This window comes from Myripristis murdjan, chromosome 10, assembly GCF_902150065.1.
Source record: "Myripristis murdjan chromosome 10, fMyrMur1.1, whole genome shotgun sequence".
Lineage (NCBI taxonomy): Eukaryota > Metazoa > Chordata > Actinopteri > Holocentriformes > Holocentridae > Myripristis > Myripristis murdjan.
Genome location: NC_043989.1, coordinates 19,768,673 through 19,795,728, shown reverse-complemented (window position 1 = coordinate 19,795,728; position 27,056 = coordinate 19,768,673). Strand labels below are relative to the sequence as shown.

The window sequence follows — 27,056 nt, the reverse complement described above, 5'->3', positions numbered from 1 at the left end:
CAAGGAGAAAAAGCCAGGTGACATTACAAAAGCACTTTAATCCAAGGCACATTAACTTTCAGAACTACACAAGATAAAACATTGCCTTGTTTTGATTTGTCTGCACACAGATCCAAAGCCCTATGCATTTCTTTACAAAGATATGGACAAACATCAGATTGGTGTCTAATGCACTCAACACTCAGCAAGCTGTGGTGGACATGTAAACAAGACATGAGGAAGCAGTGGGACACGGTGTATGTGCCAAACTATGGAAAGAAGCATTTAACTGACAAGTGTGGATGTGAGATGTGAGGAAACTGAAAAGCAACAGTCCATGCGATTTGTAACACACAAAAACAAGAAACAGATTGCTGTAACTGTTTTCAGAAGAGACAGGCAAGCAAAAATGGTACAAAAAACTTAACATAATTGTATGCAGTTATAAAATGATTTGATGGTGTGTACAGCATTTTTAAAATCTTTTATGCAAGCAGTAAATGAGTAAACTCAAGTTATTTCTCAGTAACTCCTGTTTGGTAGAGCTGCAAGGACACAGCTTTGTGTTTTGTCTACTGATCCTATTACATGTCTCCTCTAAACCAGAGAAATCAGCAGAGCACTCAGGAAAAATAAAGTAACATGAGTTTTTGTGTTCTGAAGACAAAGAATACATGAACACATTCACTATTTGGCCGTGTCAGGGTAGACTGCATCACAGCATAAACTCTGCAACAAGACACCCCAGACTATTCAAGCAGCCATGACACCGGCTTACCACCATGTAACAACCACTGTTTGATTCACAGTGAAGAATGTTCACATTCATTGGCAGAGTACAGTGCGTCCTAAATGTGCTTATTTAACATGAATTAACAGATCTGAAACAGGACTTTTATCAGAAGAAAACACAGGGAATGAATTGGGGTTAACAGATCAGAAATCAATCATGTAGACGCCTTTCACTCACACAGCTAAGGAGACTTGTAAACCACTACAAGACCCACTACAAGACTACAGACTACTTCTTTAATCGTCAGCCTTCCCACACAAACTCGTCCAATGTCAGAACAGTCTTATTCTGGAAATCACTGGCCTTATCGCTGTTCACAATCTGGACACATTCAGTTCAAGGTGACCTGTTCGGCACGGTGCAATCTTTGGAATGTGTTTGGACTTTGCCAAAGTGGCATTAACATTGGCACTTGGGAAACATTGACATTTACAGCTCACTCTGGGTGTGTGAGCAAGTTGAGTTCTTGTGATTACGTTTGTTAGTTTGTTTTTTAACAATTTGCCTTACTCATTGATTCTACATTCTGGGAACTTGAAAATGACAGTTTGCATTTGGATTCAATCATACTACTTCATTTTTCACAAAGGATATAATGAAAACAGTGATAAATAAGGGTCATATAAATACTCTGTCATAGAATTATAATATACAAGTAGTATTACAATTTTCCCGATAAGGAAAATACAATTCTGAGATGTCCACTCTTGCATGGGGCACCATTTTGAAACTGTCTTTGGATAGATGTTAAAGATTGTCCTGGGAAAATGACCACATGGGCCCTGGAGAACAGCACTCAGCTTCCTGGATGTGGACACTGTCTTGCGTCAAGACTCAATAAAGATGCCTGCCCCTTAACAAAGAGCGTCAGTCAGTCTCCTACTTTACTGTCCCCCTGAGGACATCCATGACCTTCACAAAACACTCTGGTAGTGAGGGAGAGGAGTCACCCAGCACCCTTTGAAGTGCATGTAGTCAGCTTGACCAGCTACAGAAAAAAGGAGCATATGGGCTTTTTTCAAGTCAACTGTGCCACCCTGAGGGTATCTACAATGGATGAAGGCCATTATCCACTGTAACCCTTACAGTGTAGCTTGGCCTAGCTTTTCATACATGAAGATAGTCAATCTTAGCATACAAAAGCCTTTGCTGGCCCAAGCAAGGCTTCACTAGCCTTGCCTCAGACAAACTCCTCCTCACACAGGGCCTCCCCCACGAGCAGGGAGTGCTTGTCCGGCTCACTGAGCGCCAAGCTGTTGAGGGAGTGCTTGTCGGAGCGCAGGGAGTTGATTGAGGCACGGCTGTAGTTGACAATTCGGTCCAGCAGGCTGAGTTTCGGGGAAGGCCGTCTTAGCTCGCCCATACCGATGTGAACACTTACATCAGATAGGCTGCCCTGCCGCCTGTGGCTGCCCAGCTGGGCCTCCAGCTTCTCAGCACTGGGCTTAGTGTAACTACACAGAAAGACAAGGGAGAGACAGACAAAGGGGGGAAAAAATCAATGGTAAATACCTCAGAAATATTAATCACTAAAAAAGGCAACCAGTTAAGAAAAAAGCCTTTACTGAGTATATAGTTCATTACCATTTGAGCAGAAGAGAAGACATGACCACAGAGACTGAGGACAATGCCATGGCAGCAGAGCCCATCCATGGCTGCAGCACCAGACCAATGGGAAGGAATACACCTGTGAACAAGAGTAATCATAATTGCAGGAGCAGACATGAGTGAAGTTACTGCAACATTCTTTTTCTATTTGATATCAATTAAAAATAGTTATCTTCTATTACACCTACCAGCAGCAATGGGAATACCAACAAGGTTATAAATGAGTGCAAAGACAAAGTTAATCCTGATCCTCTTGACCGTTTTCTTGGAGAGGTCGATACTGCCCACAACATCCAGCAGATCATTCTACACACAAAGTCAGAAAAATAAAATTCAAAAGTTAATGCCATCAGTTGGAATGTGTGTCTAATCCAATTAAAAAGGGGAATTTCTTCAACAACAATTTGTCCTACCTACATAAATTAAATAAACATCCCTGCTACAAAAAGTCTAATGAATACATTTTGAGAGCTTGAGGCTTTATAAAGGTAACAACCAAACTTTATCTTGAAACTGTGAGCATAAAAGCTACCAGTTGTTACTTACACTTAAAATATTTGTAATAAATGAAGAAAAATAGACCCAAATTCTGACTAACAAGGGGATATATAGTGGCAACGAATCCTATTTTAAATGTAGAAGCATTTTTATAAAAATCCAGTAGAGCTGAAATACATATATGAGTTGACCTGAAAGACAGCAGCAATGAATTCATGACAGACTAAATTTCAGCACTCCTCCAAGCTCCCGAGCTCACCCTGATCAACACCACATCTGCTGCCTCTATAGCAACATCAGTTCCCGTTCCTATGGCGATGCCCACGTCAGCCATGGCCAGAGCAGGCGAGTCATTGACCCCGTCACCCACCATGGCCACTCTCTTCCCTGCCTGCTGCAGCTGTTCCACCTTGGCCACCTTGTGTGAGGGCAGCACCTCAGCAAACACCTTCCTGATGCCAACCTGGAGGGAGGAAGCAGGGAGACTGACATGCAGCAACTTAAACATGTTTTTAAAAAATGACCAGTACCAATTCCCAATTCACAGTCCCATGCATTCACTTAAAGAAAAAAAAAAAAAAACACTCAAAACACTGTAAAAATGCAAATAACAGTCATAATACACATTTATGAGATCTGAAAACATTATGAACATTTGAAACTGATGAATGTAGACAGTTAAAGGTTTCACAACAGAAAAAATACTTCCTTTCAGAAGCTGTTGCTCAATTAATAACATATGGTTATGAAGTTTGATAGTGCTCAGATATAGAGCACTATCCATGGTTCTGTAGCAAATGTACTGCAAATGACATGGCTACTTGTCACTGTTGTTGTCACCCTTAAAATCTCTAAGTGGATAAATAAATATTGTAAATGTCAAGAACCATGTCACCTGGAGTGACGTGGTTCTTTCTGAATACAAGCAGAGGACTGCGGTAATTCTCAGCTAAAATGTCAAGACTCATAGTTCAGATATCCCTCAAGCTGTGTAAGCCATAATGGAGTTTGACAGTACACAGGTAGATGAGTGAAATGTCTGACATCTGACTGACTGACTGACCTGGATTTGCCTCTCATGGCCCACGGAGCTGTCTCCACACTACAGGATAAATCTAGAGTGAGCACACAGTCAGATGAGGTCCATTGTTTCAATGGACCTCATCAGATTTTCTGCTGAAAGCAACGTTCATCAGCTCTACCCAGAATGCTGTGCTTACTCTTCTGACAGCTGTGACTGGGGTGCTAAGGTTGGTTGATCAATGTCATTTAGTCGGAATAAGACACTGTAAAACTCAGTTGCTCGGGTAGGTACACATATTCTCTGCAATGATTATCAGTCCTTTTCATAACATGTAGAAGATCAACTCACTGAAAAAGAGTTATTCACAGCGCCACATCACAAGACTCAACCCTCTTTCCTTTTCTCATAATCCTCCACACATCATATCCTGTCAGTTGTATTCTTTCCCATTCCATTCCTACATGAAAAGTATTACGTTTACTTTGTATGCCAAAGTCATCTCAGTATCAGGTGATGACAACATATGATCAAATCAGACCACCATTTCAATCCCATTATCTGATTTGACGCTAAATTTTGAGAGCAACTCTTAAATTGAGATCAGGATGCCATATTTTTTTTATGTCTGTCTGCCCAGCATCTGGTTGAATGTGCATGCTCCATTTCTTTTTAATAACAACATACAGTCCCATACCTGAGCAGCAATGGCCCTTGCTGTCTTGCTGTTGTCCCCGGTCATCAGCACAACTTCCAGACCCATGTTGGTCAGGGTGTGGACAGCCAGCTCAGCCTCTGGCTTCACTGTGTCGGCAATGGCTATCATTGCACACAGCAAGCCTGTGCACAAAGGGAAATATATAATGGTACACGTGCACATATCTTCTCTAAGGCTATGTCCACACTAAGCTGGATAAATTTTAGATTTAAATATTTTAGGGGGCGTTTCTGCTTTATTCAATAGTAATAGTGGAGAGACAGGAAAGGCAGGGGGGACAGAGGATGCCCCGCAGCGAAGGGCTCAGTCCAGAATTGAACCCAGCCCGCTGCGGTAAGGACACAGCTTTGATATATGGTATGTGATATAACCTCAGCTGGATAAATTTGACACCAAACGCACTAGCATCCACACACTTACAAGTTCCCTATTAACCAGCTGTTCATGCATGGCCTCCAAAGGCTCCATATACTAGTCTACATGATACTCTTAGGTCAGTATTTTTAGAAACCTCCACAATACAACACCAGACCATTGTTTTCAATTTACACACTTTAGAGAGCATTTTCAAAAATCCCTATTTTCGAAAGTACACAACACCAACTTAGTGTGGATGGGGGCCAAAAACAGGGAAAAAAAAGAAAGATGCATTTTCAATATGTTTTAGAAAAGAACTTCACAATCAGCAGTCAGTCAAGAAATTATGGGTAAACAAGGACCAATTCTCATTGTAAGCATTACTCACTGTCCACAGCTACCAAGACAGCGGTGCGTCCCCTGCGTTCATGCTCTGTCATGGCCTCATCTACGTCAGGTCTGATCTGCATGCCATTCCTCCTCATCCACTCCCTGTTCCCAATCAGAACAAGGTAGGAGGCTGTTTGGGCCAGGGCTGCACACAGAAATCACATGGGTTAGACTTTCATCCATTCCTGCTTTTGACTCATTGAAAGCTGTGCACCATAGTTGGTTATATCTGCTGAAAACATGACTACATTCCCCAACATACTAAGTGGCTGTGGGTCCATAATGAGGGGATGGGAGCCGGTGGATGTTCGGGAGTCGCTGATCTGGACTAGGACACCATTGCGCTGGTTGTTGTCCTCGCTGTCGCTGTCCCCCTGCCTCAACAAGGCCTCTGTGTTGCTGACCTGGCATCGGATACCACAGCCCGGCACTGCCTGGAAGTCTGTACATGCTCCAAAAGACTCCGTGTTGAGCTCCTGCATAAGGATGGTAACAAATGTTGAGTAACACATTGCAGAAACACATTACAGATCATATGAATGACCAAAAAGTTCAATCTTCTTTCTAAAGTGTTTCTAAAGTGGAGTCTGTCTCAGTTTTACCCCCTATGACTCCTATAAATCCTCAGAGACAAACCTGTTTGCAGTATTTGGTGATTGCCGCCCCTAACGGGTGCTCGCTGTTGTTCTCAGCTGTCCCAACTATGGCCAGCAGTCGGGACCGGGGCATTTTGTTCCCTTCCACAACAATCTTGACTTGGATGACCTTGGGAGCACCATACGTAATGGTGCCAGTCTTATCAAACACAACTGACTGAACCTGCAAATAGAGGTAGACATGAAAATTATCTACTAGAAATACTGACCTATTTATCGAGATCTTTAGTTCTAGGATATTTAATTCAAGCAATATAAAGACAGGTGCGACAGTTTAACCAAGGAAGCACTTTTTTTCCCATCAAGATTTTTTTTTTTGGCATTTCTGCTTTATTTGATGGTCGAGTCGTAAAGAGAGGAAAGGCAGCGGAGAGAGAGGGCATAACATGCAGCAAATGGCTTGAGGTTGAATTTGAATCCAGGACGCTGCAATCAAGTATCAGCCTTTATAAGTGGCAGGCGCTTTTATCCGGTGAGCTACCAAGGCGTAAACCATAGAAACACTTTGAACTGCATAACAGTGCAGATTTCACAATGTAAATGAACATGGCAGTTGGTCAGTTATATAAATAAATAATTACACATAACGGGTGACAGAATATCACCGCTCCCACACACTTACCTTATGGGCCATCTCAAGTGGCTCTCCTCCCTTGATCAGGATGCCGTTCTGAGCTCCCACCCCCGTGCCCACCATGACAGCTGTTGGGGTTGCCAAGCCAAGGGAGCAGGGGCAGGCGATGCATAACACTGTTATGGAGGCTTGGAAAGCAAAGCGAATCACTGCCTCAGCCTTGGAAATGCTCTTGTCGTAACCCTGCAGGGGGTAATTGGAGTTGATAATGTGATATCCACATCAGCTATTTATACCTGCAACTTCAATGACAAGTAAAACTGACAGGTGAAAATTAGTTATGATAGGCCTCATCAGAGGTAGTAAAAACTAATTACTGTGAAGGCAGAGCCACTCTGTTTTAGATCAGTAAAAAAGAAGTGGATTTTGTTTGATGGCATACTGAGGAGTTTGCAACAGATATTACGGATGATGGGAAAACTTACAGGGAAGTATTTCTCAACTAGAGGGAAATCCAAAAACCCAATTAGGATCCAGGCGAATAGGGTGAGTAGAGAAATGCCAACAATGAAGGGGACAAAGTAGCCACTGATTTTATCTGCATACTGCTGGATCGGAGCCTGAAAGCAGACAAGTCAGAAATCAAATAGATGAGTATTTTCTGCTTCAAAGTAGATACTGTACAGCACCATCATCAGGACCATCCACAACTCACCTTTGAAGTCTGTGCCTCCTCAACCAGTTTGACAATCTGAGACAGGGTGGTGTCCATACCGACATGTGTAGCACTGATGAGCAGGGAGCCATTCTGGTTGATGGAGCCAGCTATCACTGAACTGCCAGGCTTCTTAGTCACTGGCATGGCTTCACCTAGGGAACAAAGCAACAGCTGGTATAAAATGCAACAGATTGGGACAATTGAAAACAGCTCCAAGTCCCTTGGGGCAAATCCCACTGTTTGAGACTAAACACCACTCACATAATATTGCAAGATCAAACGATATTTTTTAGTGGCAAGATTTTCATGTTACTGACAAGTTAATAGCAATAGGATGCAGCAAAGTTAAAAAGAATATCAACAACAATATAGTGAATAAAAGTTACATAAACAGATGTAACTGATAATTTCAAAACTATGGCTAAAAGTATGGACTGCAGCCTATTTTCTCAATAACAACAGCATAACTTATTGAAGCAAACAAAGAATGATAGCAGAATATGCAAAATACAAAAATATAGATACAGTATGAACAGAGAGAGAGAGAGAGAGAGAGAGAGAGAGAGAGAGAGAGAGAGAGAGAGAGAGAGAGAGAGAGAGAGAGAGAGAGAGAGAGAGAGACCAACCTGTGATGAGGGACTCGTCAGCCATCGAGTGACCCTCAATGACCCTTCCATCCACTGGAAACTTTCCTCCAGGTACAACCTTCACCACATCGCCCCTCTGCACCAGCTCAACATCCACCTGCTCCTCACTGCAACACACACACACACACACACACACACACACACACACACACACACACACACACACACACACACACACACACACGTGTCAATAAACAGTGAAAAGGATAGAATAAAGAAAAAACAGATGGGATACTCTAATATAAAAAGGGTACTACATTTTCATTCTTTCACCAAAAAAAACCCAACAACAACAACAACAACAACCACCTCTTCACAGTTAGTAGAAAATTTACCTGGACTTATTTCACAGAGCTAGCTTGTTTATGTAGCACCTCTCCTTCACAATATTTGCAATGCAGTGTCAGACATGTCAAATAACTTGTCAAGTGTAAACATTTATATTTGCTGTAATCTAACTCAAACTCAAGATATGAGAGGTTCTTATGAAAACAAAGAATACAGAGAACAAGGAGTACCTGAGAATAGACTTGTCACTGTTAAGAATGACCACTGTGGCCTCAGTGGCTTGTAGAGACATCAGTTTGGACAAAGCCTCAGATGTCTTGCTCTGGAAGGGAGAAGCATGCACATGGAACAATGTGTCTGTGAGTAATGGGTACTATAGCCCCATCCTCTTAGATTCAAAATGATAAAATGTCACAGATATGAAGAAATCTATTATTTGCCCAACCTTGGCTATCTGTTCCAGCCAGCGTCCCAGGGAGATGAAGACGAAGAGCATGGGTGGTGTGTCAAAGAATGTAATGGGGTTGACTTTTGCCTTCTCCACCATGGCCACTATGAGGATGATCAATGAGTATGTGAAGGCTATGGAGGTAGCCAGAACTATCAGGACATCCATGTTGGCTGACCGGTGTTTGAGTGCTTTGTAGGCTTGGATGTAGAAGTAGCGGCCTCCAATAAACTGAGGAGAGGAAAGGACAAAAAAGCTTGTGTTCACTGGACCGCACACATTTCATTCAGATTCAGACCCCCCCCGCCCATCCAAACACACCCAAGTGAATAAGTGCTTCTTTTACAATCTCAATCTGCACAGATTATATTACCATATCATGTTCACCAAGCATGCAGTTAATCTCTGTGATCTACCTGCACAGGCACACAAAAGATGAAGGAGAGGAGGTTCATGATGGAGAGGCCTGGGAGCAGCTGTCTCTCCAGGAACATGGTGGAGTGGTACTGCTTGCGGTCCTCAGCTGTGGCGTTGTGGTGATGTGACATGCTGATCTGGTGGTCCACGATAATCATGTACATCATCATTCCCATCACGGGCACACAGAAGAACAAACTCACCAGGAAAGACTTTCTCCACCTTGAGAGGAGGGAGATATTTGGTTATGAGAAATACATGGGGCAGACACAACAACAGAAACCCCACATGAAAAATGACTAACTAAATGAACTAAATCAACTAATGAACTAAATTCCATTAACAAAAGCAATAAGGTTACACAAAGTGGAATGTAAATTAGCAGTATGTGTCAAATTCAAAAGGAATTTTCAAAGCTACACAAAGAAAATTACATCTAAAGAGGGTAAATAGTCGGTGCCTGAAATGCAGGAGTGTCCATCACACACATTAAAAATGACTTTAGATAGCAAGGAAAGCAGCCTGGACAGTCATGACAACAAAAAGGCAAATACAGACAAAATGCAGACACAGAACCTCCACCAAAACAGACCCAAACATTACCACAGTTCAGGACTTGATTACAGCATTCCAAGAAGGACTGAAGCTACTCTGAGGCCAAAGAGATCCTTTATCCTCAGTAGATATTAAATACTCTGATTCACGGTTAGGGGTTTTAACTGGTGAACCACCAAGCATTAACTGCTGTTTTTGCATGTGATTAGCAGACACTAGTGGATGCATGTGCACTCACACAATGGTACTTACTGTCTTATCTCCTTGCTGTGGTCCAGGTGACTGGCGGTGCGATCCCTCTTTACCAGAGATGCTTCAAACCCCAGACTCTACCAATAAGAGTCACATAAGTCAGTTTTTTGTGTGTGTGTTGCACATTTCTGTAAAATACTTCAATACATTTCTACAAATATCAACTGGCCTCAAAACATTTTTAAACAACTTTTACTGTGAGTAAAAGACATGGGCAGGAGTAAATACCTCGATCAGCTTGATGACATCTCTTGGCCCTATTATTTCCGATTCATATTTAATGTGGGCTTTGTTGGTTGCCAGGGCAACAGAGGCATATATTATCCCCTTTTCTTTCATAAGGCTGGATTCGATTTTGTGAACACAAGAGGCACATGTCATTCCCCTGACCTGAAAGAACGTGAAGAGAGGCAATCAAGTAGAGAGAGGGCCAAAAATAGTCTGGAGGGTTTGGACTAAAGCTCTCACATGAATCATGTGAGCTGCTGGAAAAGCAAATCGCAAGCACTGAATACTTTCTTCAACCAACAATGGAACTGTTTATCTATGACCTTGATATAACTTTATGAAATAAATGGTATTGAATGTTATCATGTTGTTCTCTAACTGTTGTCACTCATGTCAACAAAGCCTCACACAAACTCACCACTAGTTCCAGATTTCCGTCTGAACCCTCGTAGTTCTCCATGACTGAGGCAGTGAAGCCCAGCTCTCTCACACACTCAGCGATCCTCAATGGGTCAATAACATCAGGGCTGTAACGCACCTCTGCCTTACTGGCCATCAGTGCCACCAGAACTGAGTAGATACCTGCACAACATCAAAGACTTAATCTTTATATTAAGCCAACAACTAACACGACAGTCGTGTGATACAGTTGATACATCAGAATACAGGTCGAGAAAGAAATGTTATCGATAAAATCAGGAATCTCAGAACCAAAACAATAAGCAGCAATTTGGAGGACATACTTTGGTCATTCGAGCCATAAAGATTCATATACTCCACCAGTCAGAACTTACATTCCAATAATGAAGAAATACTTAGCCTCTTCCTTAGGAAAACACCAGCACAATGCACTGTTGGTTGAGATAACTATGGCCGAAGAGGACTGTGCTATCTTACTTAACACAAATAAAGCACCAGAAACAGACGGCTATCCCAAAGAATGTATATATAAAAAATGTATACCAAAAATAAGATCAATGCTGCTTCGCATTTTAAACCACATCATTCCCACAACTCCCACAACTGTGGAGATATGCAGTCATCTTAAATTATCCCCACAGAGTGGGATAGGAAGGACAGCAGTTTGGACCTGTTTCAGATTAAGAAATAATTATTCTCCTAAAAAAGAAACAAGGAGAAAGTGTGACTTTAAATGGCAGAGATAATAAAATGTTTAGGTATAAACATACCAAAAGACAATCCAAAACTTCTTGAAAGCAAGTATAGACCAATCATTGAGGAAATAAAAACAGATATTTCGAGATGAACTATTCTTCCATTCGATATGAACAATAGGATTGAAATAATAAAGATGAATGTACTTCCAAGATCCTGTATCTTGCCAGTCAACATACCAAAACAAAACAAAACAAAAAAACACAAATAAATATACCAATACAGATCATATTAGTAAGTAAAAGTGTCTTTGAACAGGAATATGATAATTTGAATGAAGTAACAGCATTCTCAATTAGGTTATGGCTTATAATACTGAAGAAATTATATCTGGAGGAACAGGCAAAGGTGCAGAGCTGGCTGGTTTATGACAAACCTAGAGGTTTACATTTTTGTATTCATAAATGTAATACATCTTATTGCTCAATCATTTCTAGAGGACAGCTGAAGAGTTTCACGTTCTATCAGATGTATATTGTCTTGAAAAAGCAGCGTTCTACAGGTATCTTCAAGTTAGAGATTATCTTGACATACATGTTAAAAATACAAATAAAGGACATATTTTTCAAAACATATTAAGCAAGCGATAATAAGAGATTAGTTATAAGAGAGTATATAAATAGAGTATAAGCAAGTATAAAAGTTAACAAGGAGTTTGGATGAAAGAACCTTGTGTGAGATCCTTTACCACTCCTAATCTAAAAGCCCTACAATCAGCCTCTCAGTGTCTGGCCTAGCACTGGAGGCCCAAAAATCCAACCATAGAGGTGGGAGGTAGTAGCTTTAGTCACAACTATAATGGGAATATAGATGGATTACACACTTCTTACATTACATCAAGGAAATATTCCAGATACTATTACAGAACAAGATAAATACCTATTAAAGACTCTCTTAGCAGGCAGCAGGAAAGCTATAACCAGGAAATGGTTGAAATCTGAACCTCCAACAAAGGACAAATGTCTCAAGATTGTAAATAAAATATATAACACAGAAGGACTCACTTTTGTGTTAAGACTAAAGCTAGAAAATGTACAAAGTGCTAGGAAAAACTGATTAGGTGCACATAGACTAGACTATTGAGAAATGTATGATGTTAATCAAGATGTTTGTATGTAAGGAGGTATAGGTACTGGTAGAGATGATGACCACCTGTTTCATTTTTTTCTTCTTTTCAATAAAGAAAAAGTAAAATGTGAGCAGAAGTAGAAAATAAGAATAAAATTCCTGACATTTGACGCACCAGGTTCATTTTTGAGGTTCCGCTCAATGTTTGCCACACAGGAAGCACAGGTCATCCCTCCTATCTGGATGAAGCATTTAGAAAGGTTGCTCCCCTTGCCTACTTTGAGGGTTTCTCCCTCTGGGTCGCTGTCCAGCTCCTTTTCTTTCACAGGCGCTGGACTCGAGGGTTTGGGATCGGGTACCAGCGAGTTGGTCTCTGTAGACAGCAAATTATGGTTAATGGGGTTATTATAAGAAATCCAAATATGTGGTTAGTATTGCTATTTACATGCAGAACTGGAGCTGGGCTATCTATTTAACTTAACTGAAACTGCTCAACTACTACTACTGGATTACTGATTTGGATATGGAAGAATTTCTTGAAATTTAACTTATACTAGGGCTACGTATAGCAAGTGTGTTCATTTAGAATAACAGTCAAAAAGTTCTTTTATGCAGTATCTTTTTAAGCGGTGGGCAGTCAACTCACTCTTGGTATTTTTTGTTTACTGATACAGTTGTAAAGTAGAGAAGGAGACATCACGGCACAGCAGAGAAAACTGTCCAGGAATCACCCCTAATCAGTCAGGGCCCATGTGGCTCAAGAGACAGGAACTGCACCAACAGGCTCAGTGTTTCCTAAAGAATGACATGCCTCTTTTTCTCTATCCCTGTTTGTCAGCTCTACTGACTTTCTTTATCACCAGTATAAACTAACCCAAAAAACAAAACCGCAGTCTTGGATTTTTTTCACAACAGCTGGTAAGCTGCATGCGGAGGCACCTTGTTGTTAATGACGTATTGAAATAAATGTGGTTTCATATGACACTTCTTTGTCCAATACTTTCTATAAGCCAAGCATTGCAGGTACCATAAAAGTTACTGCCCTTGACTGACTAGACACAGCCCTACTAATAACATCTTTAAGACTGTGTGTGTGTGTCCTGGCAAACCAAAATGCTGGTTACATGGTGACAGTGACCATGAAGGGGGGCATAGGTGATGTTAAACTGGAGCTCGGTGGAGCACCACCGTTTAATAAATTAATGGGAAAGCCTGATTATACTTGGATGGCTGTTAATATACATGGGTGGGCTGCACAAGTATAATGTATGTTGGAAACACTGAGACTGTCAGGGAACATTCCTAGTCAGATCTAGTCTGATGTCTAAGTAATCAAAGGATTGAATGCAACCTCTGATAACTAATAAATCTGATAAATCAGAGGATAACGCAATAACACAACATCTCTAATGAAGTTACTACACACTAGAAATACATTTCTCATGTAGCCCTAACTGGTGATTATCAAACCAAACCATCAATCTTCTCACCAGGTAGGTAAGCATCAAAGCCCATGTCCTCTACAGCCTCCCTCAGCTCTTCTGGAGTAGTCAAAAGGGGATCGTACTCAAATGCCCCCTGGTGATTAGCGAGTGAGACCTGGGCAGACACCACACCCTTCTTCTGGGAGATCATGCCCTCAATGGACTGGACACAGGAGTTGCAAGTCATCCCTTCAATGCGGATGTGAGCAACAGACAGCAGGGGCTGGCTAAAGCAAGGCTTGGGTGTAGTGAGTTGGGCTTGTGTTGCTCCTGCTAATGCAGACTGAGGTGATGATAAAGCAGGGGTGAGCAATGTGGATGCAGGGCTAAAGGTGCTGGAAGAGTCCCACAGTTGGGTTTTGAAGTTCCCTGGTGGCAGTGCCTCGATCGCCTGCTGCAGCTGAGGCACCGTGATCTTCTGGGGGTCATGGCAGATGGAGGCCTTCTCTTTCTCCAAGGAAACCTCCACAGAGGAGACCCCAGGCAATGTGGAAATATTGCCCTGGATATTGACCACGCAGGAACGGCAGTGCATGCCCGTCACCCTGAGCGTGGTAAGGACTGAGTCAATGAAGATTTCTTTGTCTTCCGATGTTTTGGACTGGGACGGAACTGCTGACCTATGAGAGTCTATAAAACGTTCAATTTCATTGGGAAGCAGCTGCAGAGGGCGGGGCTTGGACTTGACTGAAGCCTTGAAGCCAGCAACAGCAATCTGGTCGATGATGGTTTGGACAGAGATGAGGTAAGGTAGGTATACTATTGTAGCTTCCTGAGATTCTAAAGCAACTGTGGGGAATAAAGACAGAAAAAAAAGTTTTAACAAAGCATCAAGGACTTCAGAAGAGAGTCTCTCTCAAGACATACCTGCAAGAGAATGGAAAGCAAGTGTGCATAAAAAGGGAAGGCAGATGATTACAATCAGTGAACAAGCAAAATGTAATTGAGATTTATTATTAAAATGTACACCTACAACATATTTGTGGGCATAAATGTTAAGTTGCTTCTAAAAAGTTATCTTAACGAGGGTAGAAGTGGTTTGGAAATACTGACTGATGAATTTAAGATGTCAAAATGTATTCAAAATGGATATGCAGAATTTGTGAAATAAATCCTTTATATGATAAATAACTCTAAAAACTCCAGTTTGTATGCAGAACTCATATGCACTCGTTCTACTCTCAATCACATAATCCTATCTCTCCGCATGTCACTTCTGATAGGAGTTCCAGTAAAAGGATTTCATGAGTCATAGTCAAATCCTGCTGAATAATCTTCGAGGTGAACCTGTTGGAAACACTGACATGCACAATCCACCACACTTGCAAGACATAATACACCTGCATTTCTGCTTAGCTCAGCAACTGTGCTGCAACATCACTTCACTTCCAGCTGTAGAAAACTCAATAAACTATGACTACAATCTTGTAGGACAGGTAAAGTACAGCACCTTTGATCTTTTCAATCCCTTTGAGTTTTCCAATCTTCCCTTCAATAGTTGTGGTGCATGAGTGACAGGTCATCCCCTCTATGCACAACTTCAGCAGCTCCACCCCTCCTCCTGTGCTCTGAGAAGGGACCGTGGTGACACCTTTCTGTGTGGGGCTGCTGGGTGCTGGGATCTCCACAGGCAGCACACTGGCCACCACTTCTCTCAGCTGCAGTGCAGAGGTTAGGGAAGGGACAAAGGTGATGGAGAGACCTGTCTGGTCCTGGCTCTCCCTGACATCTAGTACTCCCTGGACCTTGGAGAGCCTCGCCAGGGCCTCCTGTTGAGCTGCGGGTGTCAGGCCTGAGGTGGGGACCAGCTGTGTGTCAGTAGGAACTGGTGTTGCCGTGCCAGACTCTGACAGACTGGAGTCAAAGCCCATGTCCTCGACTGCCTCAGACAGAGACTCTGGGCTTTGCAGACTGTGGTCAAATATGACAGTGGCATTCTTAAGCTCCAAAGACACCTGCAAAACAACAGAGCAGTTATAGTTACACAGAAACTAATATCACGGAGAGCTTTATAAATCATTTTATACCTTGCCATTGAAGAGGGCATTTAGTGGACTATGCCTGCCAATTTTGCACCTGCCATTCAGTCATAAAATGCTGAGGTAAACAGGTTGTCAAAAAACAGGCCACCCTAAATCAATTCAGCTGTCAGTAGCATTTTAGACAGCTGACAGTATGACATAAAATATTCTGACATCTTCTTGTGCAATGGCTGTCCTATCTTGCCTAAGTATAAAAAAAGGGGGAACATGAGTTCACTGGCCTTGGTAACCTTTTTCCAACAAGAACAACAAGGCAACTTTTTGCTCTGCTTCTTCAACAAGGAGGAAACATGACTCACTGAAGGGGTCATCTGACTGAGCTACAAACCATAGCATGGGATCTGGGGGAGAAAGTGAGTATGCCTGTAGGTTGCAAAGGATTAGCCATTTATTTTTGAGAGCAAAGGGAGAGCAGGGAGTAGCTTTGAAGGAAACAAAGACTGTTCTAACAAGAAAAAAAAAATCAATTCCCTCCTCCCAAAACATGTCTATGTGGATTAATACAAGTATTACGTAAGGCAATAAATCCTTTAAAGACACAAATGACATTTCCTGCTGGTAAAGGCTACTTATCGACCTGCTGTGACACAGTCCAGCAAAGGGCAGAGCTCTGTCCAGAACACATTATTATGTTATCTTCTCATTTGACCTCAGCCTGAGGGGTAAACACAGAATAAGCAAAGGAGCAGGCTGCATTTATTGCAATCTAGGAATCTCTCGAGGCTACGTGGATGACTGTTTATGGTAAATTTTGACCAGCCGGCCCGAAGGGGAAGAAAGAGTTGGAGACAAATCAATCTCTATTGTCTTAAGACTGTTTGTTAATGTAATAAGGTAAACATATTAGCCTTAACTGAGAAGGTTAGCAAAACAAGACAGCATTACAACATCGCCTCATCATCCTGTCATCTCAGATCCTGTTTTTAAACTGGTATTACATTTAGGATGTTTTACTTCAGAAAATCTTCAGGAAATAGTGACTTTAAGAAACTGTAACTAAACTTTAGAGAAACACTGTAGGACACTTCTGATTAAGCATTTCTGATTAAACACATATATCTGTTATATGAAGGTGCTCTAACATCTTTGAAATAATGCTATTACTCTTCAAAAATAATTAACCCCCTAGTGTCTTTTAAATGTTACACATACAAAGTAATCTCCATTCACCTGTATATGGATAACTCCCGGCAGAGATCCGATACGCTGCTCTATGGACTGGACACAGGAGCCACAGGTCATACCCTCCACTCCCAGAATTACAGAGCACAGCTTGGCTTTCTGCGTCATGATTGTTCAGTCTATAAAGAACACAAGGGCAAAATGTGTAACTTACACATTTGGGAGATTGTGGCTTTCAAGCAAAAGAACAGAAACAATCATAAAGTTGGGTCAGAGGATGGATACAGGCAAACCCTCCACATCAAAGTGACAAGCACAAGAGTCAGTGAGTCATTACACTTCTGTAATTATGTTATACCATTAATTCATAAAATTTTATCCAACAAAACACAGTGAAGCAAATCAAATAATACTGAAAATCTCTACTGACGTTAAATCACACATTCTTAAGAACTATTGCACCATGAAGCTTTGTGAGGACTGAACATTTCAATGAAAAAATATGAGTGTGTATGCTTAACACTTTTCCTTGAACAAATTTACATAAAAATATTTTCCAACTCATACACATGGCAACCTTCCAGGTTACAGAGGGCATAGAAAACACGACTCCAAATGTAACCTGTCAGGAAATCAGGAAACAGTGTTGTTTAAAAAAAAAAAAAAACAAGAGACAGTGGAAGAGACAGTGAAAGAACAAAAACTTCTTGTTTGGTGCTCAAGTTTAATGTGTTAAAATTATAAAACTTTCCAATGTTTCTTTTGTAATTTTATGCAGGTGTGGTGCATGGCCAATAATATTAGTTTTTATTTAGTCATGATTCAAAAATGTCAAAAATGTTTCTCTAAACATGATGCAACATTACCTCTGAAACACCTGGGCTCCACTAATTTTAGTTTGAGGTAACAGCAAGACTAAATTATACACACTGTCTTTAAAAGGCATAAACAAGATAACAAACAGTCTCTCAATAAATATTGGACCCGTCCCACTGATGCAATAAGATCCATTTTATGGAAACAGACATCCTACAATGCTGCAATCCTTCTTGCTTTCATCGACGTTACAGCTTAGATAATTAATATCTTAATTATATATCTTAGAATGTAAAAATGTAAAACCAAATGGGGGAACCACATACTTTCTCAGTAAAATCTGAGATCAGAGTAAATTCCCTAGTCTGTAGCTTTAAGACAGTTGCCTGTTCCCACACATAGTTTTTTGTGGAGCCACAGAATTAGTGATTTGTTGGGCTGCTAGGGCTTTATAATGAACGACAGCTAACGTTATATAGAGTAAAAGAAAATCGGATTGAAAATGTGGATTTTGCGTAAACTAACTGCACATTGCACTGCCGCTAAAACTGGTATCAATGCTATTTACTCTGTTGTCCTCTATGGGAATAACTTTACGGAGAATGAAAAAGAAGTTTCTCTCTTCCAGCCATCATTGCTGCGTAACGTGTCATCATCATGATAATCGCTGATATAGGACTATTTGCCACCTACTGTGGTTATTTATCGCACCAAAACAATATCATCCACAACAAATCACTAATTCTGTGGCTCCACAAAAAACTCGGCCTCTAACCAAAATGTTTCTAGGACCTCCAACTCATGCAAGTTAGTCATTATTTATGCTGCATAAGCTGCTCAAAGCAAACCTAACTTTACATCCCTTATTATCCCTTAGTTACAAGCTGAGGTTACCTGCAATAAACAACAAAGTAGTTTATTAAGTAACGTTAACTGCTAGGGCTTTATAATGAACGGCAGCTAACGTTATATGGAGACCTGACAGGCTAAGCTTAGCTAGGTTTTCCCAGTGCTAATACATTTTCCAGGGTAAACATTTGGCGGAAAAAGACTGAAATTCAGCTGTCCTGTAAAAACCAGAAAACCTGCCTTTCTACTAACTGCTTTGTGTCACGCAACGGTGACACAGCATTAGCTACAACTTTAAAAAAGCCAACTCTCACCTTTTTAGCAGTGGAGTGTGGACAGTGGACGCTGGCTGTTTGGCTGTCAGCTAAGGTACGCTAACAAGCTAACGTCTGCTCTTCAGCTGTTACGTTACGCTTAACGACGTCAGTACTTGGTGGCATTGCGGTGGCTGTGTCCAACAACAGCCGCTGAAATAACAGTTTCTGTTTCTTGGAATCACAAAAAGCAGGTATATCGACCTACCGCGCCGTCTTTCTCCCACACATGCCGAGGATGCCAACCTGAGCTGCCCGACTGACTACTAAAAGCAGTGCGTCGTGACACAGCCGGGGAGGCGGAGCTGCGCCGCCCGGCCACGATCCGCTCCGAGCCGGCCTCCTTTCCTCGTCTCCTCGTCTCCTCGCCTCCTCTCCTCTCCACTTGTCCTCCTGTTGTCCCCATAAAGTGTGTCCAAGACTCCTGGGAGAGAGGAGCAGTGCAGCTTCACACTGTCCCCCTCCGCACGACGGTGAACTAGTGCCACTGCAAGGAGAAAAAACATATGGAGCCAGGGTAGCTGAGTGATATTCCGAGAAAAAAAAACTCAGAATTTTCGAGATTAAAGTCTTAATTTACGAGAAAAAATGTGATATTCTCTGAGATTTAAGCAGTAAATCAACGAGGATAATTTCACAAATTTATGAAAATTCTGAAATACGAAATTCACAGATTTGTGAGGGGAAAAAAACAGAATTCCTGAGATTAAATTACTAAATTTATGAGGAAAAATACTCACAAATTCATGAAAAAAGGAACTTGAAAATTCTGAGATCGTAAAGTCGCAAATTTACAGAAATCACAATATGATAACAAGCATCTGGACTTTAAAGAGACATTGCCATGACTTGAGAAAAACTTGAGGAAAACAATATTGTGATTCTGGGCTAAAATCACCAGGATTTTCTTGTTACTGAATTGTATTGCAAAGTGAACTTTGATGAGGGCATCGCCTGCAGGCCTGATAGACACATGATACACTATATAAACAAGACAGCTTTGGAGTTGTTGTAAGGTTTATTTTTTCACTTTGATGGAGTTAGGCTAACGACTCCTATTGGCTTCAAGTCATTTTGCTAAGCTAACATGAAACAATACCCATAGGAACTGAACTACTGGACGTACAGAGTTGAAAATGGGATCAAACATTTTGTCTCAGTCTTGGTAAGCTGGAAAGGGGTATTTTGCCCAAAACAATGGAGTATTCCTTCAAACATTGAAGGATTTGTCATTTTAGGTCAGAGTTTTTCAGTTAAACCTAATGTGATAGTCATAACCAGACTGTGAGAGCTGGAAGGCAGCAGTTGTCCCAAAGGAGTGCCTGCAGCAATATTTCTAATTTTCAACTATCCTCAGGGCACACTTTGAATTCAGCTCACCCCACATCACTACATCATGTATCACAGCAACCATGTAGTTCATTTCTTACAACACAGCTAATTTAGTTTCAGCAACCGCTGCTCCATCGCACACAAAATACTGCTTAATTCTAAACTAGAAGTAAGGCCACCTCATGATTGATTTGCAACAAATTTCTCTCATTTTTAATTCAGCAAATAATAACATGGTGTGCAATGAATACAATTAAATGCAAACCACAGTCTTTAGAGGAAATGAATGTGACCTTATGGGAATACCACAGATAAACCGGACTAACTTGTTGCAGGATGTGCAGCAGGAGCAGGTGATGTGGGTGTTGCTTCACCTACAACCAAAATCAAAAAGGCATGAATATCTTCTGACTACTTTACTCTAACAAACTACTTAGACTTGGACTCACTTGTTGTATGATGTGTTAAGGTTAAACATAACACCTTTCCCCAACAGCTGAATCCTCAGGTTTTACAGATGGCAGTTGCTGTCCCAAATATTTTTTTAAAGGAAATCTAGGAAAGGGAATATTTAAGTAAAATGTAGGAATGTGGGAATTAGCTGTATATAATAGCTATGGTGAAAATCTCACTATTACACAACCTTTATTATCATTAAAATTTACTTTCGAATGGCACTTTTTAAAAAAGTGGTATGTTCTATCCAATATTTGCATTATGATATATTTTTACCTTATACCTTGCATTACATCCAGATGTCATCTGCTAGCCAGTTCATTTGCTCTAGATAAATGTCATCATGTCACATTAAACTATATAAAGATGTAAGTGTATAGGCTATATTATGCTTTTTTACTTTTACAGTTATTGGATCTACTGATAGTGTCCAAACCTTTTGAAAGGCAGAGGGGGGTGGATGTTTTAAAATTTGACTGGGCTGGGTCTCACTGATGTGGGGAAAAAAAGTTGCAGGCTTATATGAACTTAAATTAGATTTTATGAAAAGCTTGGGAAATAAAACGAACAGTGGGTTGTTTGTGTTGAGATGAGTTAGGTTACAAGACAGTCCAGCTGTGTGTGTGGGAACAGGTGCTGCTTTGTTGGCTCTCTCTCTCTCTCTCTCTCTCTCTCTCTCTCTCCCTCTCTCTCTCTCTCTCACTCAGCGCTGATCTATCTCACTTGACCACTCGCAGTCACAGTGATTTTGTAATCTATGCTGACAAAATGCATTTTGCAGACAGATATTATCGCAATAAATGGACTGAGCAAGCACTAGAGTTGTGTTATGCGCAGCAGGCACAATGTTAGTTATTAATTTTGTACACTGCAAACGTAACTCTCCCTTTCCAATGTCAAATCAAGCTTGTTCGAGCAGTGTGCTCCTGTCATAGAGTAGTGACATGTGTGTAAACGCAGTGGCAAATCAGCCACATGATGATCTGGTGCTTAACTACAACTACAAAAGCTGGTAGCAGCAGATGAGTTGAAACGCACATGATCAGTTAACAGCTGCTTAATGTCAACAACGAGATTAACTTATTTCAAGCTTGAGCTCAACTGTTGCTCTTTCTGCCTCTGCTTCTTGTTTGCATCCCAATTAACCTGCTGTGCTTACTGATCAGAGCACAGTGACCTGCAGCTCACTGGATGTAGCCCTCATGACAGGAGGGGGTGGGGCAGAAACTGGACACTTCACCTGATTTTTGCTGGGACATGAGATCTATATTTTTATTAAATTTATTAGATCTTACCTCTTCCCTGTTTCTGATGCATACTCTGATGCATCATAAAAGCACAAACCCGTGTGTGTGTGTGTGTGTGTGTGTGTGTGTGTGAGTGTAATTTAATAAAAAAAAAAAATCCTAGTGACTTGGTATGCAATTGTGAGTTTATTGTATTTTATATGGTATTTATCTTATACAGTATCTTATACGGTACTTATCTAATCTCCAAAAGCAATCCTGTACTATTCGTAGAGTGGCTAGGCCTATAGATTGTTATATTTACACAGCTTTCTGTTATGTGATCACTAGTATACATAGTAGTGCTATATTTTTATATGGAGGTGAAACTGCTTATTGACACGAAGGCCTAAACAAAACATAAAAAGTAAACTTACTCCTGAACAGATATGTTTACATTGTTAAATTTAGATTCTAACATAGAGTGGTGCATGGACACAAGGTCCTCTCTCTCTCTCTCTCTCTCTCTCTCTCTCTCTCTCACACACACACACACACACACACACACACACACACACACACACACACACACACACACACACACTTTGACACACTGACCTACTTTCTCAGTGCACGTGCACACAGTAGCCTATGCTCTGAGATGAAGAGGAGGAGGAGGAGGAGAGGGTTGGAAAACACCATAACAACGCTGAGGTACAGGTGAGCTTCTGAGCAGCTTGGCTTGCTTTCAGGCAGCATCTGAACACGAAGCTGGGAGATGAAGACGTATCTGTCACTTTAACAGGCTGATTAAGTGCGTGCATCGTGATGGTGTGAGAGTGAGATGCTGCCGACCTGATCCATGTTTTCCTTCCGTCACGTGTACGGCTGCCCGGCGGTGCGCATCAAGCTGTCTAAAGCCGAGGAGAGCTTATTATGGGAGTTGCTCCTACTGCCCTATATCAACGACAAGCCGCATTTCGACAGTCAGCTGCGGTGATGGCTCCTGAACGGTGTCCTCTCCACCTGCACTGTGCAAACTGAGGGAAATTAATTTCAGCCCATTCAGGTAAGTAGTGTGATGTAGATGTTTGTGAAGTGATTGAAGATCATTAATAGAATGGCAGTGGGCTGGTTAATGTTTAACTGTGTTGTGTGATGGTTTATGTTTTGTTTTCTTCCAAAGTGCCACAGGTGATATGACAGAAGCATAACAATGGACAATTTATCTCTGAGTGCTTACTGTGCAAAAACTGTTGCATCAAATTCAGAACAACATATAATTCAGCCTATCATGATCCCATACAATGTTTTCTGTTTTTTTTTTTCCAGAATGAAACGAGGAAGGATAAGTATCAAGTCAAAGTGCCAGACATTCCCTTCCCACGAGGAGAGGGCTAAGAGACGGAAGCGCAGGGCTTCCGGTTGCACCCTGACTCCGGGCCGCTCAGGCACAGCGGTGGAGGACTGGGGCAACCTGCCGCACCACGTCGTCCTGCAGATCTTCCAACATCTGTCCCTGGTGGACCGGGCCAGGGCCTCGTCTGTGTGTCGGCGCTGGAATGACGTCTTTCACATCCCTGACCTGTGGAGGAGGTTTGAGTTTGAGCTCAATCAGCCAGCCACATCTTACTTGCGCTCCACTCACCCTGACCTCATTCAGCAGATCATCAAGAAACACGCTCAGCACCTGCAGTATGTCAGCTTTAAGGTAAACAGATCCCAGCACGACTTTCTCTCACACGTTCTCCCTCTCCAGTCACCTCCTTGGTCTCCCCTGTCACACACAGATGCATCTCAATCCTCAAGGTGCCAAGCACACCCACAATAGAGCTGTCGTGAAAACAATGTGTGACCTCCTTAATTCAGACCATCTGCCTCACAAGTGATCATGATGCTTCAGATATCTTGGCATTAGCGGGTTTAACACATCAGGGCTCTGAGTGTCTCAGTGATGATTCTTACACCTCTGTTTTTCCGATCCCTTTTTTTCCCCACAAACATGGTAAATCTATACTGGGGAATCAGGTGGACAGCTGCACAGAATCTGCAGAAGCAGCATGTGACATCCTCTCCCAGCTGGTGAACTGCACCATTAAGACCCTGGGGCTGATTTCAACAGCGAGGCCCAGCTTCATGGATGTGTCCCAGGTAAGAGCAAATATCATACAGTCTGTGATTCCTACATACATCTGTTTGTGATATGCAGGAAAGAGCTGGAATAATCACATGTGTGCCATTCAGTCATCCTGTTCAAATCATGAAATCAGTCATCCTGAAGATGGAAATGTTTTATGTTTTTCTTTTTACCTCATATTTCTATTATTGATATCCATATTTTGTTGTTTTATTGATATTTATTTTATATGCAGCTTTGAATTTATTTACTATTTGTATTTAGGTGAGATAACCTATAACTCTGTAAGGAGTTTTTTTTTTTTTTTTTTTATCTCACCTGCACAATCTGTTTTTGTTATTTTATGCTTTCATTGCTGTTTTAATACTATGCAAATGAATAAACTAATCTAAACTAAACTAAATAACATATAGCACCAGCAACAGAATATATCCCAACACGACACCATAGCGGGCCATTGTACCCTGTTTGCCCAATTTTGCTTGGTTGCTTTTTACTTGATTATGTGAATGAAAAATGAGCATGATGTCCGAATTCCTGGTTAAATCAGCATTGTGTTTTCCCCCCTCAGTCTCACTTTGTGTCTGCGCTGACAGTGGTGTTCGTTAACTCCAAGTCCCTGTCCTCTATCAAGATTGATGACACCCCAGTGGATGACCCATCCCTGAAGGTGCTGGTGGCCAACAACAGTGACACCCTGAAGCTGCTGAAGATGAGCAGCTGTCCTCATGTGTCCCCAGCAGGTCACCATGCATCTTGATTACTGTGCAGTTCTAGCATGTGAAAAACAGGTTGTCAGCACTATAGAGATGATTGAAAGTATGTTAACTATTGATTAGATATAGGATGATGAATATTCAGAATCATGATTATTGTGGCTAAATTAGTTTTTTTTATTTTTTAAATTATTGCAGTATTGGTAAAAATGTGCTGAAAATATTAAATAAGTACCAGTACACACTGAAATAACTTAAACTATTAGCACTTTAATCTTGTTGTATTAACACAATAGCACAACTAATGGCCTATGTTAATATAATATATGCAATAAAGAACAAAAGCATATCAAATGCATTATGATTAGAGCTGTGGCCATAAGATACCCATCTGACTGGTTGATGCTGACTTTGGTTAATGCCATACAGTATGTAATGCTAAAACCATGACTTTTCAAAAATGTAACTGATCCGGTTATTGTTATTGCTACATCTTAAATGGTGCAACTAACCATTTGATATTTTATTGCAGTTTATAGTAAAACCGGTAACTGTTCAATGCTTATTATCATGCATTTTCAAAAAGGTCCTCTTCACCAGTGGTTTGACTCGGCCTGTTTAAAATAGTCAAAGAACACTTGTGATTCCTCTTTCCTCTCCTCAGGGATCCTGTGTGTGGCAGACCAGTGCCATGGACTTAGGGAGCTGGCACTAAACTACCATCTGCTGAGTGATGAGCTTCTGCTCGCTCTCTCCTCTGAAAAGCACGTCCACTTGGAGCATCTGCGCATTGACGTTGTCAGTGAGAACCTCGGCCAGACACAATTCCACACCATCAAGAGGAGCAGCTGGGAGGCCTTGGTCCGACACTCACCCAAAGTCAACATCGTCATGTACTTCTTCCTCTATGAGGAGGAGTTTGAGCCCTTTTTTTGCGAGGAGACCCCTGTCACTCACTTGTACTTTGGCCGGACAGTCAGCAAAGAGATGCTGGGCCGCATCGGACTGAACTGTCCTCGGCTGGTGGAGCTGGTGGTGTGCGCCAATGGCCTGGAGCCCCTGGATGAGGAGCTGATCAGAATAGCCGAGCGCTGCAAGAGCCTGACGGCCATTGGCCTAGGTGAGTGTGAAGTGACCTGCAGTGGCTTCGTGGAGTTTGTGAAGATGTGTGGTGGCAGGCTGACTCAGCTGTCAATAATGGAGGAGGTGTTAATTCCAGACAGCAGCTACAACATGGAGCAGATCCACAGCGAGGTTTCAAAGCACCTGGGCCGCATGTGGTTCCCTGATATGATGCCCACCTGGTAGACTGGCATGGACTGAGAGTGGAAGGACAGTTGAAGGTGGTTAGAGAAGTGCATGCTTTTGTGGACTGTACTGAAAGACATTTCATCAGTGTGTATCCAGAAGTCCACATTTGACAGAATCTCATCTACATCGCACCACAGCATAATTCATTCTGTTCAGGAGATGACAGGCAGATTTTTACAACATCTACACTCAGTGGCCACTTTATCAGGTCCACCTGTCGCAGTTCAATGCAACAGCTCTGCCATAAATTCTACCTTTTAAGAATGATTATAATGTTCAGGCTTTGTTGACATTGTGGAGAATGTGTAAATGTAATTCCGTGTTTATTGCTGAGGTTGTAGCTTGCAAAGTTCATCACCTGGGCTACATTATGAGAGGTGTTTCTAATTTTTTGTCCTCCCTATTTATATACATGAGGGGGGACAGAATAGTAGAAACACCTCTCAATAAAATGCAGTCCAGTCCAACAGCAGCACTAACTATGAGCTCAATACCAAACACAGAATTGAATAAACTCCTCTATTACTGTGACAAAAAGAAAACCTGAGCATTATAGGTGTCATAAAAGTAAACTTTATGGCAGAACATTTGTATTGGATTGCATTAGATTGTACAGGTGGACCTAATAAAGTGGCCACTGAGTGTATATTTTTAAGGAGCATAATAGAAGATATTGCAAGCAACACGTTTCAAAGCAGTTTCACTTTTGTGATTTTGTCGTGCTAATATAGTTATTCTGTGACTGTTTTCTCAATTAGATACATTGAGCTACTGATTCCTACCAGCCTCTTTTATTTAACATGCAAGCACTCAGCTATTTTCTCCCTTTATGCATAGACACTGTGATGTGAATTTTTGGA

At 41.5% G+C, this 27,056-nt stretch overlaps 2 protein-coding genes across 3 annotated transcripts; one reads left to right on the top strand and one right to left on the bottom strand.

Moving 5' to 3' along the window:
* Positions 1-18: 18 nt before the first annotated feature.
* Positions 19-19,328, bottom strand: atp7a (ATPase copper transporting alpha). Of its 2 annotated transcripts, none has more exons than XM_030061686.1 (23): positions 19,227-19,328; positions 17,088-17,218; positions 15,326-15,830; positions 13,882-14,664; positions 12,567-12,764; positions 10,566-10,729; positions 10,148-10,309; positions 9,920-9,996; positions 9,112-9,334; positions 8,693-8,926; positions 8,478-8,569; positions 7,939-8,066; positions 7,310-7,464; positions 7,080-7,214; positions 6,643-6,837; positions 6,001-6,183; positions 5,627-5,840; positions 5,363-5,509; positions 4,597-4,739; positions 3,138-3,341; positions 2,569-2,686; positions 2,357-2,459; positions 19-2,226 (listed from the first exon to the last, which is right to left on the bottom strand). In XM_030061686.1, the coding sequence occupies exons 2-23, from the start codon at positions 17,205-17,207 to the stop codon at positions 1,953-1,955; spliced, it is 4,557 nt and encodes a 1,518-aa protein (XP_029917546.1). In that variant the 5' UTR covers positions 17,208-17,218; positions 19,227-19,328; the 3' UTR covers positions 19-1,952. The 2 variants fall into 2 exon arrangements, with proteins under 2 accessions (XP_029917546.1, XP_029917545.1); XM_030061685.1 differs by having other exon boundaries at positions 19,019-19,271.
* Positions 19,329-23,009: 3,681 nt separating this feature from the next.
* fbxl3l (F-box and leucine-rich repeat protein 3, like) lies at positions 23,010-26,647 on the top strand. The gene is made up of 5 exons (XM_030062017.1): positions 23,010-23,101; positions 23,365-23,743; positions 24,061-24,183; positions 24,741-24,912; positions 25,550-26,647. The coding sequence occupies exons 2-5, from the start codon at positions 23,366-23,368 to the stop codon at positions 26,191-26,193; spliced, it is 1,317 nt and encodes a 438-aa protein (XP_029917877.1). The 5' UTR covers positions 23,010-23,101; position 23,365; the 3' UTR covers positions 26,194-26,647.
* Positions 26,648-27,056: the final 409 nt, after the last annotated feature.